General features: G+C 40.6%; 1 protein-coding gene across 6 annotated transcripts in view; it reads left to right on the top strand.

Moving 5' to 3' along the window:
- TTC7A (tetratricopeptide repeat domain 7A) overlaps window positions 1–14647 on the top strand; it is a 173638-nt gene that overhangs the window by 39661 nt on the left and 119330 nt on the right. For all 6 annotated transcript variants that reach the window (XM_027641742.1, XM_027641743.1, XM_027641747.1 and 3 more), the window contains 2 exons: window positions 4498–4635; window positions 5068–5151. In XM_027641742.1, coding sequence (XP_027497543.1) covers window positions 4498–4635; window positions 5068–5151 — 222 coding nt within the window. The remainder of the gene's footprint in view (window positions 1–4497; window positions 4636–5067; window positions 5152–14647) is intronic.

The raw sequence follows: 14647 nt of genomic DNA on the forward strand, positions 1-14647 counted from the left end.
TTGCATAGGTTCTTGCCACTGTGAGGAATTAGTTTGTTTTGTTGGCAATACAGGCAGAACAGCCAGAACAGAGACCCAAAGGATATGGGCTAAATATTCTTCAGCTCTTAGCAGTAAAGACATCAATTGCATGATTTCAAAGGCCTGTTGTCAGTCTTACATGCATAGCATTTGTTTTTCTCTCTTAATGCTAGTATTGAATCACACCAATTACATTATTACAGTACACTGTGTAAAACATGCTGCCGTTCTGTATAGATGGGTTGCAGTGAATCTGGCAATTATGTCTATTATGGAAAGACACAAGTTAAACATTCGAATGCCCATGAATTAGGGGGCAGGCAGCAGGCACTCATTAAAGATTTTAATTGCTTTCGTTTTCTTCTCTGGAAGAAAGCAGGGGGAGCCATGTTTCAAAGTGAGCAATTAAAGGATACTTCATAGCTAATTGCTGTGAGAAGGGACTGCTACATGGAATATGCTCTATTGTAATTCGTATGATTGCTTGACGTTTTATTAAGAAGCACATCTTTGTACCGTGGTAAAATTTAATTTTCTGCTGCGTAACTGCGTGCGTAATGACTGCTGGAGTAATGGCTGTTTGGATTTGCTGTGGCTCTTTTCCTTTCTTTGTGAAATAAACATGCCATAAATAAGGGTCGTTGATATACCGCAAATCCTCTGTGGATAGATGGCTTATTTAGTTTGCAGGTAAATATATTGCCTATGTGGATAGGAAGGTACACACTGTCTGTAGCTCTGCTGGGTTGTTAGTTACATTGCAGATGCCCAGAAAGTAAGGTCTCTTCCCTGCTTTCAGAGCCAGCATAGGTCTGAAAGTCCCATATGGTGGTATTGCTGCGGTTTGGAGCCAGACCTGAAAAGCCCTGCTAACTTCAGCTGATTCTGTGCCCTGTCGGGTTGAACACCTAAGCTGGGCATCTGGCACGGTGCAGACACAGTGGCTGAATGCTGCTTAGCTCAGGGGTACCAGCCTGGGCTGGAACCTTTTGGGGGTGTGTGGCCTGCAGATGGGTTGTGTCACTGGCCTGCGGAAAGGGAGGGCTGAAGATGCTCGCTGTCCTGTGTCAGGGCTGACTATGAAATGTGTCCAATCTCCCCAGATAGGACTGGTGTGATGTCTGACCCACTGCGTGCACAGCTAATTGTGCCTAATGCATCCCAAAATATACAAATGCAATTTGTCTCTGGGTTGCTTGATTACCTAGGAGTATCTCAAATAAAGGGGCATTGAGTGTGTATTGTTCTGTATAATGCAAGTAACACTATAACTCCCGATGGTGAAACTTATGTTGGTAGCGTTAGTGACCTTCTCCATCCCTCAAAAGAGTCTGGAAAAGAGGTTCTTTTGATGGTGTGACTCATCATCTCTCTCCATCCTGCTTTTGTGCTGTGAGGCATGTCTGCATGACAATGGGAACAGCTTAAATGGAATAGTCATACTGGGTGTGTTAAAAATGTATTTGTAGCTGTGTTTTACTGCTGCTTATAGTGGAGGAGGAAGTAATGTGGTAGGACAAATTGAAATTGCTGCTTATGTTATTGATACACTGCTTGAGACCAGTGTTCTACAAATAACCTTTTTTCCATTTGTGTTCAGGAAAATTAGTGTCTGAAACAACAGAAACAGAGGTACTGAAAAAATGTTGGTGTAAATAGCTTAGAATTTTTGTATTCTCAAATGCAAAAGGAAGTATCTCTATACATTTCACTAAGTAAAATTCCCAATCCACCAGAATTGGTGTGTGCTGTGTTGCAGTAACTCTACAAATCCTCTGCACCAGCAACTGTCAGGATTTCTCACTGATAAAGCTAACATTTACAAAAACATAAACATAGGTAAAGACAAAAAAAAATCTCCCTTCTAATAGTTATCTGGGTCGCAGCATACTTCCTTCTGTGAGAGGAAGGCCACAGAAACATGCCAGTTTCCCTGAGTAGGTTTCAGGAAATAGTGATTCATATTCCCTTCTCTGCACTCCTGTATGTAACACTGCAGTAGTAAATTATACCTTGAACTTTGGGTTGGTATTTACATTATTGTGTTAGACACACTCCATATTCTTGCTACCATTCAGTTAGTTTCTTAGGAGGTTTGCACCTTTTGGTTTGGTTTTTTTTTTTGTGTCTCTGTGATAGTGAGGGCTCTTCTTGATTAATTTTTTTTTTTTAAATAGCTGGAATTAGCAATTGTAAATAGAGTCAGCATTAAAAAAATTGTTGGGATAGAAGTAATGATGAATTTGCCAGTGGCAACTTTTATGCATGCAAGCATAGAGAGTGATAGTTTGCAGAGATGACCTATGGCTTTGAGATTTGAAAGCTTGAACAAAATCATCAGGTTTATGACCTTCATGGAAAGAATATGTACACTATGTTCAGTATGACTGCAATTTTAGAATGTTTCATCCTTGTAATATGTCCTGTATTCCTGCTTTTGCAGGATTGAGGTGCGTTCTTCCCTCTAGTACCAGTATCTGTGGCAGAACTTAATGTGCAGTCATCGGTTCTGATCAACTTTCTACCTGTGCTAATGTATCCACTTGAAAATCATAGCTTGGTACTAGATGGATACCCAAAAAGGCATCAGACTATAGCTGACTCTAATGGGAGGTTGATGATGAGGTTACAGAGCATGGGGGTGCTATCTCAGTAACTGTTTTCTACAAACAATTGTCAGAAAAATGTAACCAGTGCAGAAAAAATTGTTAGTGCTATTGTATCTACGTAGGAGGATTCACTTGGCAATGAGGATCCTTTGGTATATGCCTTTACTTTAACTCCTTTTTTCCTTTTAAAGTAGCAGTCTTGTGTTAAATCCAAGCGGAGCTTAAACATCTATTTTTTTTTATTCTTATTTATTTCTGCTAATAAAGGTAGACAATCTGTGCTCCTGTAATGTGACAGCAGGATTATCTCTTTGAAGTTGGTTTCACCCTCTCATGCAACCTGTTGTTCTGAACTATTTTTTTAATCACAAATTATGTCTTTTGCAGTAGCATGAAAAAGAAAACTACTTTTGTGGCTGCAGGAGTTGGTGTAAGTTTATTTGTACAAATACTAGACAGTCTGATCTGTCAGCTTGCCTTTAACTGCAGTCACCATTTAGCTCTTGGTTGTGATTGTGTTAGTTGTCAGTAATTGTGTTTGCAGTCTCGGCTAGAGGCTGTGATGAAGAGTGCTTGGAACTGGGGCATTACACAGATAAAATCATGATGAAACAGCTGCAGCTTAATCATAATGAAGTATGTGTGGGCTTTAAGGGCTGCATATTCTGGAAATTTTTATTACACTTAATTCCCATGTTTAACCTTTTTAGGAAAAAAAACCCTCCCTACAATCAGAAAGAAATAGATGTAAGATTATAGTAGTAAATATTATAAAATAAATCTCATAACCTTTCTGTTTCAGGGAGGGAACATTTTGTTTGTCTTTGCCTGAGGTGAAACTGCTGGCAATTTTCTTAATTTTTCTGATCTTTTAGATGTCTAGACCTGAGTGTCTGATGTTGCACCCTTTTCAGTTGAGGAGCCCAGGGCAGTGTGTCTGTGCTATCAGTAGGTGCTAGGGCTCGGTGGCATCTAGCACTCCCTCTCTCAGAGGCTGGGCAGTCTGGGTGAGGTCCTCTGCATTTGGAAATTCGAGGGGCATTTCAGTTTACTCTGGGATCTTAATCTTTCCCTTTGTGTTCTGAAAAACACAAAAGGCTGGGATCTTGAGTTAAATCTGAGTCTGTGGCATGTGGTATTTTGGGACATCCTCACAAATACCTAAACTGATTATTTTCTGTCAAAAGTAGTGTTTCGTCCTGATCTAGGCCAAGTAATGCACTGATAGGTTAGCAAAATTAACACATATATTAAAAAAAAATAAATTTGGTATTGCATTGCCCAAACCACAAATTGCTTTAAATTGATGACAGACAAATCTGATTACCAAGGCAACCTGCTCAAATTAAAAAATGAAAAGTGAGTAGCAGAAAAGAACAACAAAAACACATACAATTGTGAAGAAATCAAGTGTGGACACAGAAGATAAATTATCAACCATGGAAGCAGTTATTGCAGTTGCAGGCAATTGAAGTAATAAGGAAGATGGTTTAAGGATGGCCTTGAATTTCTAATTATTGAGGAAATAAGGAAGATGGTTTAAGGATGGCCTTGAATTTCTAATTATTGAGGAAATGGGATCTGGTAGGTCTGTTTCATAATGCTCTAATTCTGCGACACAACTCCAGATGAGGTATTCCTTGCAGTTCCTTTCTGTACATACAGCTATCTTCTCGAGTTTGCTTCATGTGGATATAAAGTACCTCTGTGGAAGCACCTTCCTTATGTTGGGATAAATTTAAAAAAAAAATAAATCTTGAGATGATATTAAACAAAATGTTATGAGTGATGGGTGTAGCTTGCTGTGGAGGAGTCAGTTCTCTTTTTCTCTTTTGGAGTCTGATGCTTCATTTGTGTCTGTGCCTAGGCAAACCGGGACGCAGTGATCAGCCGAGCCCCAGACCAGCAGGATGACCGAGCCGTCAGCCTCCAGGATGCCTCTGCAGTCTACGACCTCCTCAGCATCACGCTGGGCAGAAGAGGGCAGTATGTGATGCTGTCTGAGGTATCTCCTCCGCACTCTGCCTCAGCTGCCCCTTGAAACGTGCTGGCAAAGCCCCTCTTTGCAGCAGCTTGATGGGGAACATGAAAATGAAGCACACCAATTGGCAATTAGTAGAAAAAGCTGCAGACCTGTGGCAGCACAGGCATGAAGTGCACACAGAACTTTTGAGACATTGACATAATTTGTGTGGGCACTTGAACAAAGTGGCTGCCATTCGAGGTGATGATGTATGCTAGCAAGTCCTATTAACTGAGAAGAGGAAAATGGTGTCTTAAAAAAAAACAAACAAAAAAACAACAAACCCCCGAAAAACACCTGGGTCCTGAGCCACAACAGATTGTTTCCTGACCCAAGCAGCAGTCTTGATGAAAGGTATAATGAGGAAAATAAATAAAGAAAATTCTGATATTTCTCCCGTCATTTCTTTCTCAGTGCTTGGAGAGAGCCATGAAGTTTGCATTTGATGAGTTTCACCTCTGGTACCAACTTGCCCTGTCCATGGTAGCTTGTGGAAAGGTAAGATTCAAACTGAAGGACTTAGAAAGGGCACATTTTCCTCTGACAGAGTGTATCTAGATTACTTGTTCGAATGTGCAAATCCATGTATTTTGTGGGAGTAGGGGCCATCTTCAACTATGTTGAAGGACAGTGCTCTCCTTTTAGTCTCCGATTGCACTTTGTGGTCAGGTGCATGCATTTGGTATTGAGTAGTGTTCTTTCCATGTCATATTTGTTTCTCATTATCAGGGGGAAAATGGATTTCGTGCATCTCTGCAGGTTGCTAAGTGTTATACAGCTGTCTGTTCTCTGCAGGATCAACATAAATGTGCTTCGTACAGGAAAGAACTGATGTCTAAAACTCAACTCACTCTGTGTCTTTGAGCAGTTGGCTTAAGCTGCAGTTTCTCCATATGATCACGGAAATGTTAATGTTTTGTCATAGAGAGCTTGCAAGGTTTAATATTTTTGAAATGCTCGGTACAAAATTTACTTTAGAAAAAAAAAGCATGTGTGAATAATGGAATGGTCATGTGTTTTAGTATAAGTATTGTTTTAAAATTAGTATATTTGTCAAAGTTATCAGTAAACCATTGAGATGGCTGAAATCTGGTTGTGAAAGGTAGGCAGTGGCAGCAGGAGCTGGTTTTTTATTAGTGTTAAAAGAGTGGACTTACTGTAGGAAATGTAGATGGTACAAAATGTAACCTTTCTGGAGTCCCCACCTACACTTTTGAGAGGTATGAGCGAATTGATACTATGCACTACTTAATGTGGTCATATATTCTGTGCCCATGGAGTGTACAGGAATCCATGGAGACCACCAACTAGCAGTCATCTGGCACATTGCAGGTACTGCTGTCCTCATATGCTTATAAGCTGAGCTGGAAACAGTGGCTTTTTACATGGGAATGGGAGATGAATCTGCAGTGGTATGCTTTTGTAAAGAAATTGTCATCTTGTGATGTATAAGTGGCTGCAAAACTTTGAAAATGTCTGAAGGGATTCCTTGACTTCTGTGAACATAGGCAAGGCCTTATATCTTGGAAGACTGTCAGTTGTTAAGCATTTTACTTCAAGAAAATGGCAGAAAACCAAGAGAAAGTCTAATAAAGAACATCAAATATGGCTAAGGGTACAGTAAGAAGGACTGTGGAGAGACTGAAATGATTAAGAGAAACAAGTCTTCAAGAGCTCTTAAAAGAAGGGGTTAATCTTGTCTGTGGTGGTTAGGACAAGATGTGATGGCTTCCTGTTGCAGCAACACAAGTTCATGTGTCCTATTAAGAGGCAAAAAAGGATAGTGGAACACTGGAAAAAGATTGCCCTGTGGAGGTTGTATGGAGGCTACATCATTGGGTATCTGTGGAACACCCTGAGCAGATATGTAGTGCCACCTCTGTGAGGAACCAGAGGTGTACTCGGTGGGACCTTGCACACTCTTGACTCTGTTGTGAAACTCTACAGTTGTCTCTTTTTGAGTAGGACAGATATAGGTGATTTATGAGATACTAAAGCTTTGGCAACACAGATCAGCAGGGAGCTGAAGGGAGATACTTAGACAAAGAACCTTGCAGATTCCTACAGAAGTTCAGTACAAGCATTTCAAAATCCAGTTCCAAGTATGAAAACAATGACTAGACTCAATCATGTATAAGGAAACCTGAAGCTACTAATGGAATACTTAAACAATGAGCTTGGTGACATGGTGCTAATACCTTGCACTGGCCTATGTCAGGTCGGGGGTTTACAAGTCATGTCCAGCTCTCCTTGGCATTCAGCTGGAGTTAGCACAGTCCTACCCTCTATGTCTTTACAAATCCTCCGGATACCTGATCTCTTGATACTGAGGACAACAATGACTACATAGGCTATGGTGGAAAGACACAATATCTTTCCATAAACACAGGGCTTGTCTGGGAGCTTTATCGGCTTTTTACAAGTTGTGTGACCTGTTTCTCAACAGCAGATAATGCTGTAGCTCTAGTAATCTGCTGGAGAGCAAATCTAGATTTTTAACTGCCAATGGTTGAGAGTGAGTGTATGCAGAGAATAATTGTGGTTCAGTCGTAGGTTAGTATGATGATTAGAAATGCAGCCTGATCCTTACCTTCTAATAACTTGCATGGCAATTCTGTCCCTGTCCCTATATGTTTGCATACTTCTTCACCTTCCCTAGAAATGACTGAATATTTGGTACTTAAAAAAAAAAAATGGCAACACAAGTATCCATCTCTATAACTGCCCTGTCTTTTCAGATTTTCAAGTATGTCATGTCTTTTTGCCTGTACTTTAAATATTTACAAGGTAAAATGTCCTAATCTTGCCTATTGATGTAAAAGCTCTAAATGTTCTGAGCCGTATATAGGTCAGAGGGAATTCCCTTACCCAGCAGTCCCATCTGTGCAGTATTTCGCTTCTAATCCCAAAGTATTCCCTGAGGATTCCTCTTGTATACTCTGCAATGCGTCATCTTGCTAATGGCAAATGTGGCATACATTTTTATGTTGCTTTGGAGCTTGATAGCAGGACAGAGTTCATTTAAAAGTAAGTGCTCCAGCGTGTCAGAAAGAACTGATGAGAAAACAGTGTGGTCTGTCTAGACTGCAGAATGCAGAGTACACTTGAGCTTTTATAGGTAAAGATCTGTTTTCACCTGTCTCAGCCACAGCCAATTCCTGATCTCATTTCTTGGTAATGAAATCTCACATCCTGCAGCATTACTCGTTCTGCAGTACAGCAAATCATGCTCATAAATCCTGGGCACAACAGGAACAGTTCTATCAAGCTGTAAATGCTGGAAACTTTGGTTTATCTTTTTTTTTTTAATATGTTTTTAGGATTTTCAAACTTTGACCTTCTTGAAAGTGCTGTAAAATCCTATCTCACCTTTTATTCTACACTGAATTCGACTAGTGTTACTTTTATTTTGTTTATTCATCTTCAGATTAAGTCAATCAAGTCGAGTTTCAAAGTCTTTTAGTCCTCTGCCAGCCAAAAATTGCCAAATGGTAATTGTCATTTTTCACAAGTGATCAATCTGAATGTCAAGCCAGTCACCTAGGCTCATTACTACATGTAGGCTTGAGTTTACACATTATTCTGAAAAGCATGTGTCTTAACAAAAATAGGCACATCACTTCAGTAAGTTCCTGCAGGCCTTGGGGCTTCTAAAACAGTGAATGAAAAAACTCAGAGAAACATAACCTTCCTGTCTGTCTTTTATCCATTTAACTGTGGAAATAATGAAGTAACAGCAATTTCACTTCCCTGTGTTTCTCAGCAACTTGTATAATGAGAAAGATGGTGTGGTCTGGTCGTTTTTTAACCCATTCTTAGAAATGCCTGTTATACTGAGCTGTATATTCTCTAAACAAAGAAGGCATGTATACTTAAATTACTGAAATCCACCATTACATTTGGAAGACTTATGTAGGCAATTTTAGATGAAATGCTGAGAAACCGTAGACAATGGCAAAGACATGGTGATAGTTGTCCTGTGTCACCAAGTGCAGTTCTGGATAGGCAAAACAGGTTTAAATTAGTCTAATGCTGTACCCTTGTTCTTGTGGTGCTGGAAAACTGAATGATAAGTTCTTCAAAGATTCTTCAAGTTGCTTCTGCTGGTAATAACCTTGGCAATGTGGTAATACAACAGCTAGAGGCTGAGTGGGCATAGCAGCTTCCTGGCTCTGCTGCCATGCATGGACAGGCTGAAGCCTGATTGGCGAGTGGTATGATAGCCGGATGCCATCTGGCAGAGTCCTCAGGCAGTGAGATGAGCCACTGTCCTGCTGCCAGAGTAAAATGAGTGCAGACAGTTGCATCTGTTTGTCTCAAGATTTTGAAAAAGTGACCAGTATTCAGCAGCATGGGGAAAGGAAGGATCAAACTCTCATTTACAGAGTAGAGATGACTTTGTAGTCTTGACAGTGGGGAAGAGAGAGAGCGAGCTGCTTGGGGCAGACTTGTTCTCTGCTGCTGCTTTCCAGCTAAACACTTTCCACTGGAGGTCATGCAGGTTACCAGCACACAGCTCTCCTGCAGACTAGGGTAGCTCTACCGACATTTCTGAAGTTGGAGGCAAAATTGTCATGGTGCCTAGATGATGTATTACAAGCATAAGGGATGTGAAATAAGGTCCTTGTGCACTCGCAAGCATTTCATTGGCCTTGGACCAGTTGGATCAGTTACATGTTCCTTGTTCAGATTTCTGTCCCCTTCCACACCTAATACCCTCACACAGGACCTAGCCTTGGTGTTCCAAAGTGTCACTGGAGCTCTCTGGGAGTAGAGACTCAGGAGCATCGTGAGTGGGCTCTAGGTTAAATTTACAGTATTTAAGATAGTCTTCTAGATCTGCATTTTGAGTGTCTTTTTTACCTGTCACACTGCTTAAGGGAAAGATAAACTGTGAAAATATGTGCCTTCGACAACATGAGGCAACACCAATGCCTCTCTTTTACCTACTACCCAAGGAGATGAGATTTGTATTTAGTGACAATGATTTGCTGTTTTCCTAAGGGTAGTGAGGGAGAGATTCTTCAAGGATAGCTGTGAAATTATTCTGTGAACAATGAGTCTACTTTGTCTAAACATGCTGGGTGCCCTGACTGAGTCATTCAACTCTCATGAGTCTTAATCTCTCATGTCCAGTGAATGTTTATTTTTGTTTGGTGTATGGAGTGTGTAGAAACATTTTCACGCTCATGTTTAATGTTTCTGCCCAAAAAAACCCCACAACACAACTTGATTAGTGAATTAAGAGCTTTAGGATGTGTGTTTTTTGAGAGGAGGGGTGGGGAGCAATAAAGCCTTAGCCAGCTGAAGGAAGCTTGGAGCATCTGCTAGGAGAGGATAATATGCTTTTACCCCTCATACTGTATACTCATTGAGGGGATGAAGTGCATCAAAAAGTGACTAAAGAAGAGCTCAGGAACAATTAAAGGGTCTGTGGGGGAAAGCCTCTGTGAGAGCTCAGTGGAGCTGGAAGCGGGTACCTGGAGGCAAGGGCTGTGCTCAGCAGGCCTTGTATTGTTGATGTGTTCCTGGGGTGCCTGGCACGAAGCCTCTCCAGCCCCTGGGAACATTGTCAGCTCAGTGCTTGCCTTGAGGACAGCAATTGTGTGACTTCAGAAACAACTGCATTGTTGCTCATCACCCCCAGCCCCTGATAGCCCATACTGAGGACACCATAGGAACAGTGGTCAACATTACCACATAGATAGATAGATAGATAGGCTTGGCAGTAGGGAATATAAGTTCCAAGCATGGTACCTTGCAAAAGCAGGCAGATAAAGCAGCTTTCAACTACATGAAGTGTTCCTTTCTGCTCATACCCTTTATGTTTGTTCATGTTTAAGGCATAGAGGAAGAAATCGTCATACTTGTCTACCTGAATGGTTTTCTTAATCACATAACGATTCAAGAGGTGTCTTGTGTTATACAAGGGAAAATAATCGCATCCTCCTTGGCTTATGTCATTCAGCTGTGTTTCTGAGAGAGCAGGCTCCAGCTCTTCCCAGAGCTAATCTTGCAGTGTCACTGTGCTACCCTTGGCTGCTCAGCAGTTGGAGATGTTGCAGCCTTGCCCAGGGCTTGTTCTGGCAACATTTTTAGGGTTTTGAAACCAGTCTTACACAGCCATGAACTTTGATTTTGGAGCCCTTAGCAAGTTGGTAATACATACTGGTCATAGCCAAATAACGACACGCTAATGTCTGAGCTGCTCATATCTGTGTTGCACCCCAAAAAAAGGAATCTTCCCCTTATTTAAACAGTGCAGCAAAAGCAGATGTCTCTAAGTGCTCTGAGGAGCTTCAAGTTTGACTCAGCCATGCCTGTACTGCCAACATACAGCTTTTCAGAAGGTTAGAAGGAAAGTTATAAATATATTTAATACATAATTCTGCAGCAACAGCAGACAAATTTTATGATTTAGGCTGTTCCTTCTGTTGGTTTCCTTGCAAAAGCTTAGGCTGGTTGCTAGGCAACTGGCATAAAAAAAAGTACATTTCTCTTTGTATTGCAGGCAGGAACCTTGGGAGCAACAGAGGCCTCAGATGGCTCCTTAAATAGCATTGCTGGGGAACGAAAGTTAAAATATTGAACATCCATTGGTTAAAGATCGTGTTACAAAGGTCAGCTATCTAGGGGATATTCAATAGTTTGGTTTCGTTTGGCGCAAAGGAAAGATTAGAAGGGAGTTTGCCTGTATGCTGTAGATAGTACAAAAAATGGAAATTTCCTAAGATGCCTGGCTGTCAAGCAGAATACCTAGGTGGGCTATATAATTACCTTCAGGCTTAACTCTCTTTCCTTGACAGAAAGTGTGAAGTGAGGTGTTTGTCACAATTAGCAAGAACAAATGTATGCTTATAGATCTTAGAATTTAAGAGGTACTTTTAAGAGGGAGTGTTGGAAGCTGCTTAACTCCAATGCTGTAATTTGCTAAATATGAGGTAAAAGAAAAGGGAGAGAATTGGTCCTTGTGTTAAGAGAAGTAAATATCTTAGGGGAATATTGTTAATGCTGAGGGATTCACAGAAATCTCTGAATTCAGTTGAAGGGTAACACCAAAACAACTAATTCCAGAGTTCTCAATTGCTGGCTCACACTGTCATCTTTCTGTGTTGGTTCAAGGTCATTTATAGTTAAATGTCTGTGAATCCCAGGATACAGGGAATATTAATTCTTGCATAGTGATGAAAGATTTCCTCTCCTTCCCCACAATCCCTCTGAAATAATGCAGTTTTTAAAGTCAGATAGGATGATGCTAGGAATATAGCAGTACTGGTTGTGGAGATTCATCTCTGTACTAAACTGCCAGGTGAACTGGGAATGAGACTGTCTACCAAAACCACCACTGTGAGGTGAAAAGTTTTTTCCCTCTGGCTAAAAACATATTGCCAAAGAAGGAAAAAAACTAGAAAAGTCTTTGGAACCTTTGCAAGAGGAGAGCAATTATTTATAGCGTGTCAAAGTTTGTCTGGCATGATTTACTGTCTGGGAATTTTTCTTTCTTTTACTTATATCTGTGGTTTCTTATCTTCTAAATATGAAACAAGTTCCTAACATCCTTCTTTTGTTGCTTTGGTATAGTGAGAGAGCAGAGGAGGGGAAAGAAAATTACGCTGGAGTAAGCTAGGAAAACCAGCATTTGGGCAGCATCTATGAGTTTATCATAACTGATGGCAAGACCTCATGTACAAGAATCTTTGAGGAGTATGTCTTCGTGCTTCATTATTGAATTAGTAAATGAGGAATGAGAACTGTGTTCTGTATTTGGATAGTTGTTTTTCTTTACATTTTACTCCCTTAAAGGATTCAAAACCATGGCTGCTGTAATTACTTAGGGGAAGGTGTCTTCTCTTTGCTTCTCCTTCCCCATAGCTTCCTTGTTATTTCTTGCTGGAGATCAAGAAGTGCCCTTGCCCCCAAATTGCATGTGGTACATACAGCTCTTTCAGAAGCCTGTATCAAAAGCAGCCATTTTTATCAGTATTGCTTTCTACTTCCCAGAAACTGCCTAATTTTTTTCTCAGAAATTGTTGTAAAGGATGTTTGTGATCTCTGCAGAAGAAAAATATGGTATATAAGTAGATTAGATGAGGGGAAAATTGACAAAGAAAACCAGGTTTGTACAGATCTTGAATTTAAATATGCAACAGTAGTGCCATGTTCATCTTTGTCTCCATTTTAAAAACCCTGAAGTTGTTGTTATGTGAAGGATGGAGATGCCCAATCAGGTATTCGAAAATCTTAAATCCCTTACTCTTTTTGAAATTTCTTCGATGGCTGAACATTGTCATTAGAACAGGATTTCCACTCCATAACCTGAGTTGAACTGTGTGCTTTGTTGGTCATAACAAAGGGAGGATGGTCATGAGTCTTAAATCTGATGAAGATCCCAAGGCTGAGAACTTCTACATTAGACCTCCCATAAGCAAAATTGAAACCCCCATGAGGCAGCTGTCAGCAAGTTTGCCATTTTTTTTAAACCATATCTGTTTAACAGATCTGTGTGTGTTTGAGGGAACATTAAAACCCTTCTTCCCAGAGAGAGGCCAAATGAGACCCAGAGGCAAATCCCTAGTTTTCTGAAGTCCTTGGGAACTGGTTCCAGTGCCGTCATTATAATCCAGCAATTAGCAAGCTAAACAGAAAGAACTGAAATCCTGTTTTGAATTATGATGTGAGCCCCTCTAAAGCTCAGAATTATGAGTAGGAAGCATGCACTGAATTGGAGTTCAATTTCTGCTCTTCTCAAAACATTCCTCACCAATAAATCTAATTATTATTGCCTTGCAGCGAATCTCACAAACAATGTGCTTGGCTGCCTGGTCCACCCACACTAAGTGAAAGAATATGTACATTTTAATTATCAGATTATTTCAATGTTGTACAAACACTGTTTCATATTAAGTATTTTTACAAACCAATGACATCTGTATTCAGTAATGAGTGGATAATATTTTTCCCCTGAATATTAATGTCTGTAATTAGTATCTTTAAGAAACCTTGATACTATATGTCATGCCAGTCTCCCCTAAGTAAGGTCACTGTGGAAGTGGGATATTATTTCTCCTGTCGTTCCTTGACTAACATTTTCATCATCTATATAAAATATCTGCTGAGTAAAGTTTTCAAGGTGAAATTATGTAATGGATCTTGAATTTTTAAAATGCAGCTGGGGAGAAAGGCTTCATATCACCCTGTTTCTAAAACCCCTTCTGCTCCATATGTTTAGTTGCAAATTTTATAAACCTCTTTAAAGTGACATAACTTTGTAAATGTTTAAGAAGCAGTGTGGAAACTGTGGCTCTCACTCTTGTAAACCCATGTTCAGAAGCTCCTGAGTGCATGTAATAAAGTGACTCCATATGTGAGGTGTTTGGGTGTAGGCACAGGCTGGGACATTCTGCTTTGCAGCATTGAGTAGTCACTGTTTTGCAGTTGCCTCCTGAGCAGACTTGGGACTTGTATCACTTCTCTTCTGATGTGGACCTGGTGAAGTCCTATGGCTGTGGCTCAAATTAGGACAGGCCTGTCACTGCTTTGGTTTGTGCAAGTGCTGGTTGTGCTGACCCACAGGAGAGCTGTCACCAGCTCCCAGGTGCCTCCTGCTTTCCCTGCAGTCACGCTGCTGATGGGGAGCTGAAAAACCACCACTGGGTTCAGTTTGTGTCTGTTTCTGCAACCTTTGACTATGGACAGTGTCTTTTACATATCTGGCCTTTTTAATTCACTTTTGCATGGTGAGATGACAAAGATGGATGGAGTTCAGTTGCGGATATACTGACTGTCATGGTGCATGTTGTCCTGCTGGCACATTTATTTTTTCTGGAAGCACCTGTGAGGTTGGATTATATGTAGAAGAGCAAGATGGTGATGTGCCAAATAGGTTCCTTGTGGGGTTATGCTTGGATTTCCAACATGTCCAGTATGCTACTGGGAATACCAACTGCTTGCAATGCAGGTAGCATTCTGTGAGAGAGAGGAGTAAGATGCCGTT

This window comes from Corapipo altera, unplaced genomic scaffold (genome assembly GCF_003945725.1).
Source record: "Corapipo altera isolate COAL_440 unplaced genomic scaffold, ASM394572v1 48b, whole genome shotgun sequence".
NCBI classification, from domain to species: Eukaryota; Metazoa; Chordata; class Aves; order Passeriformes; family Pipridae; genus Corapipo; species Corapipo altera.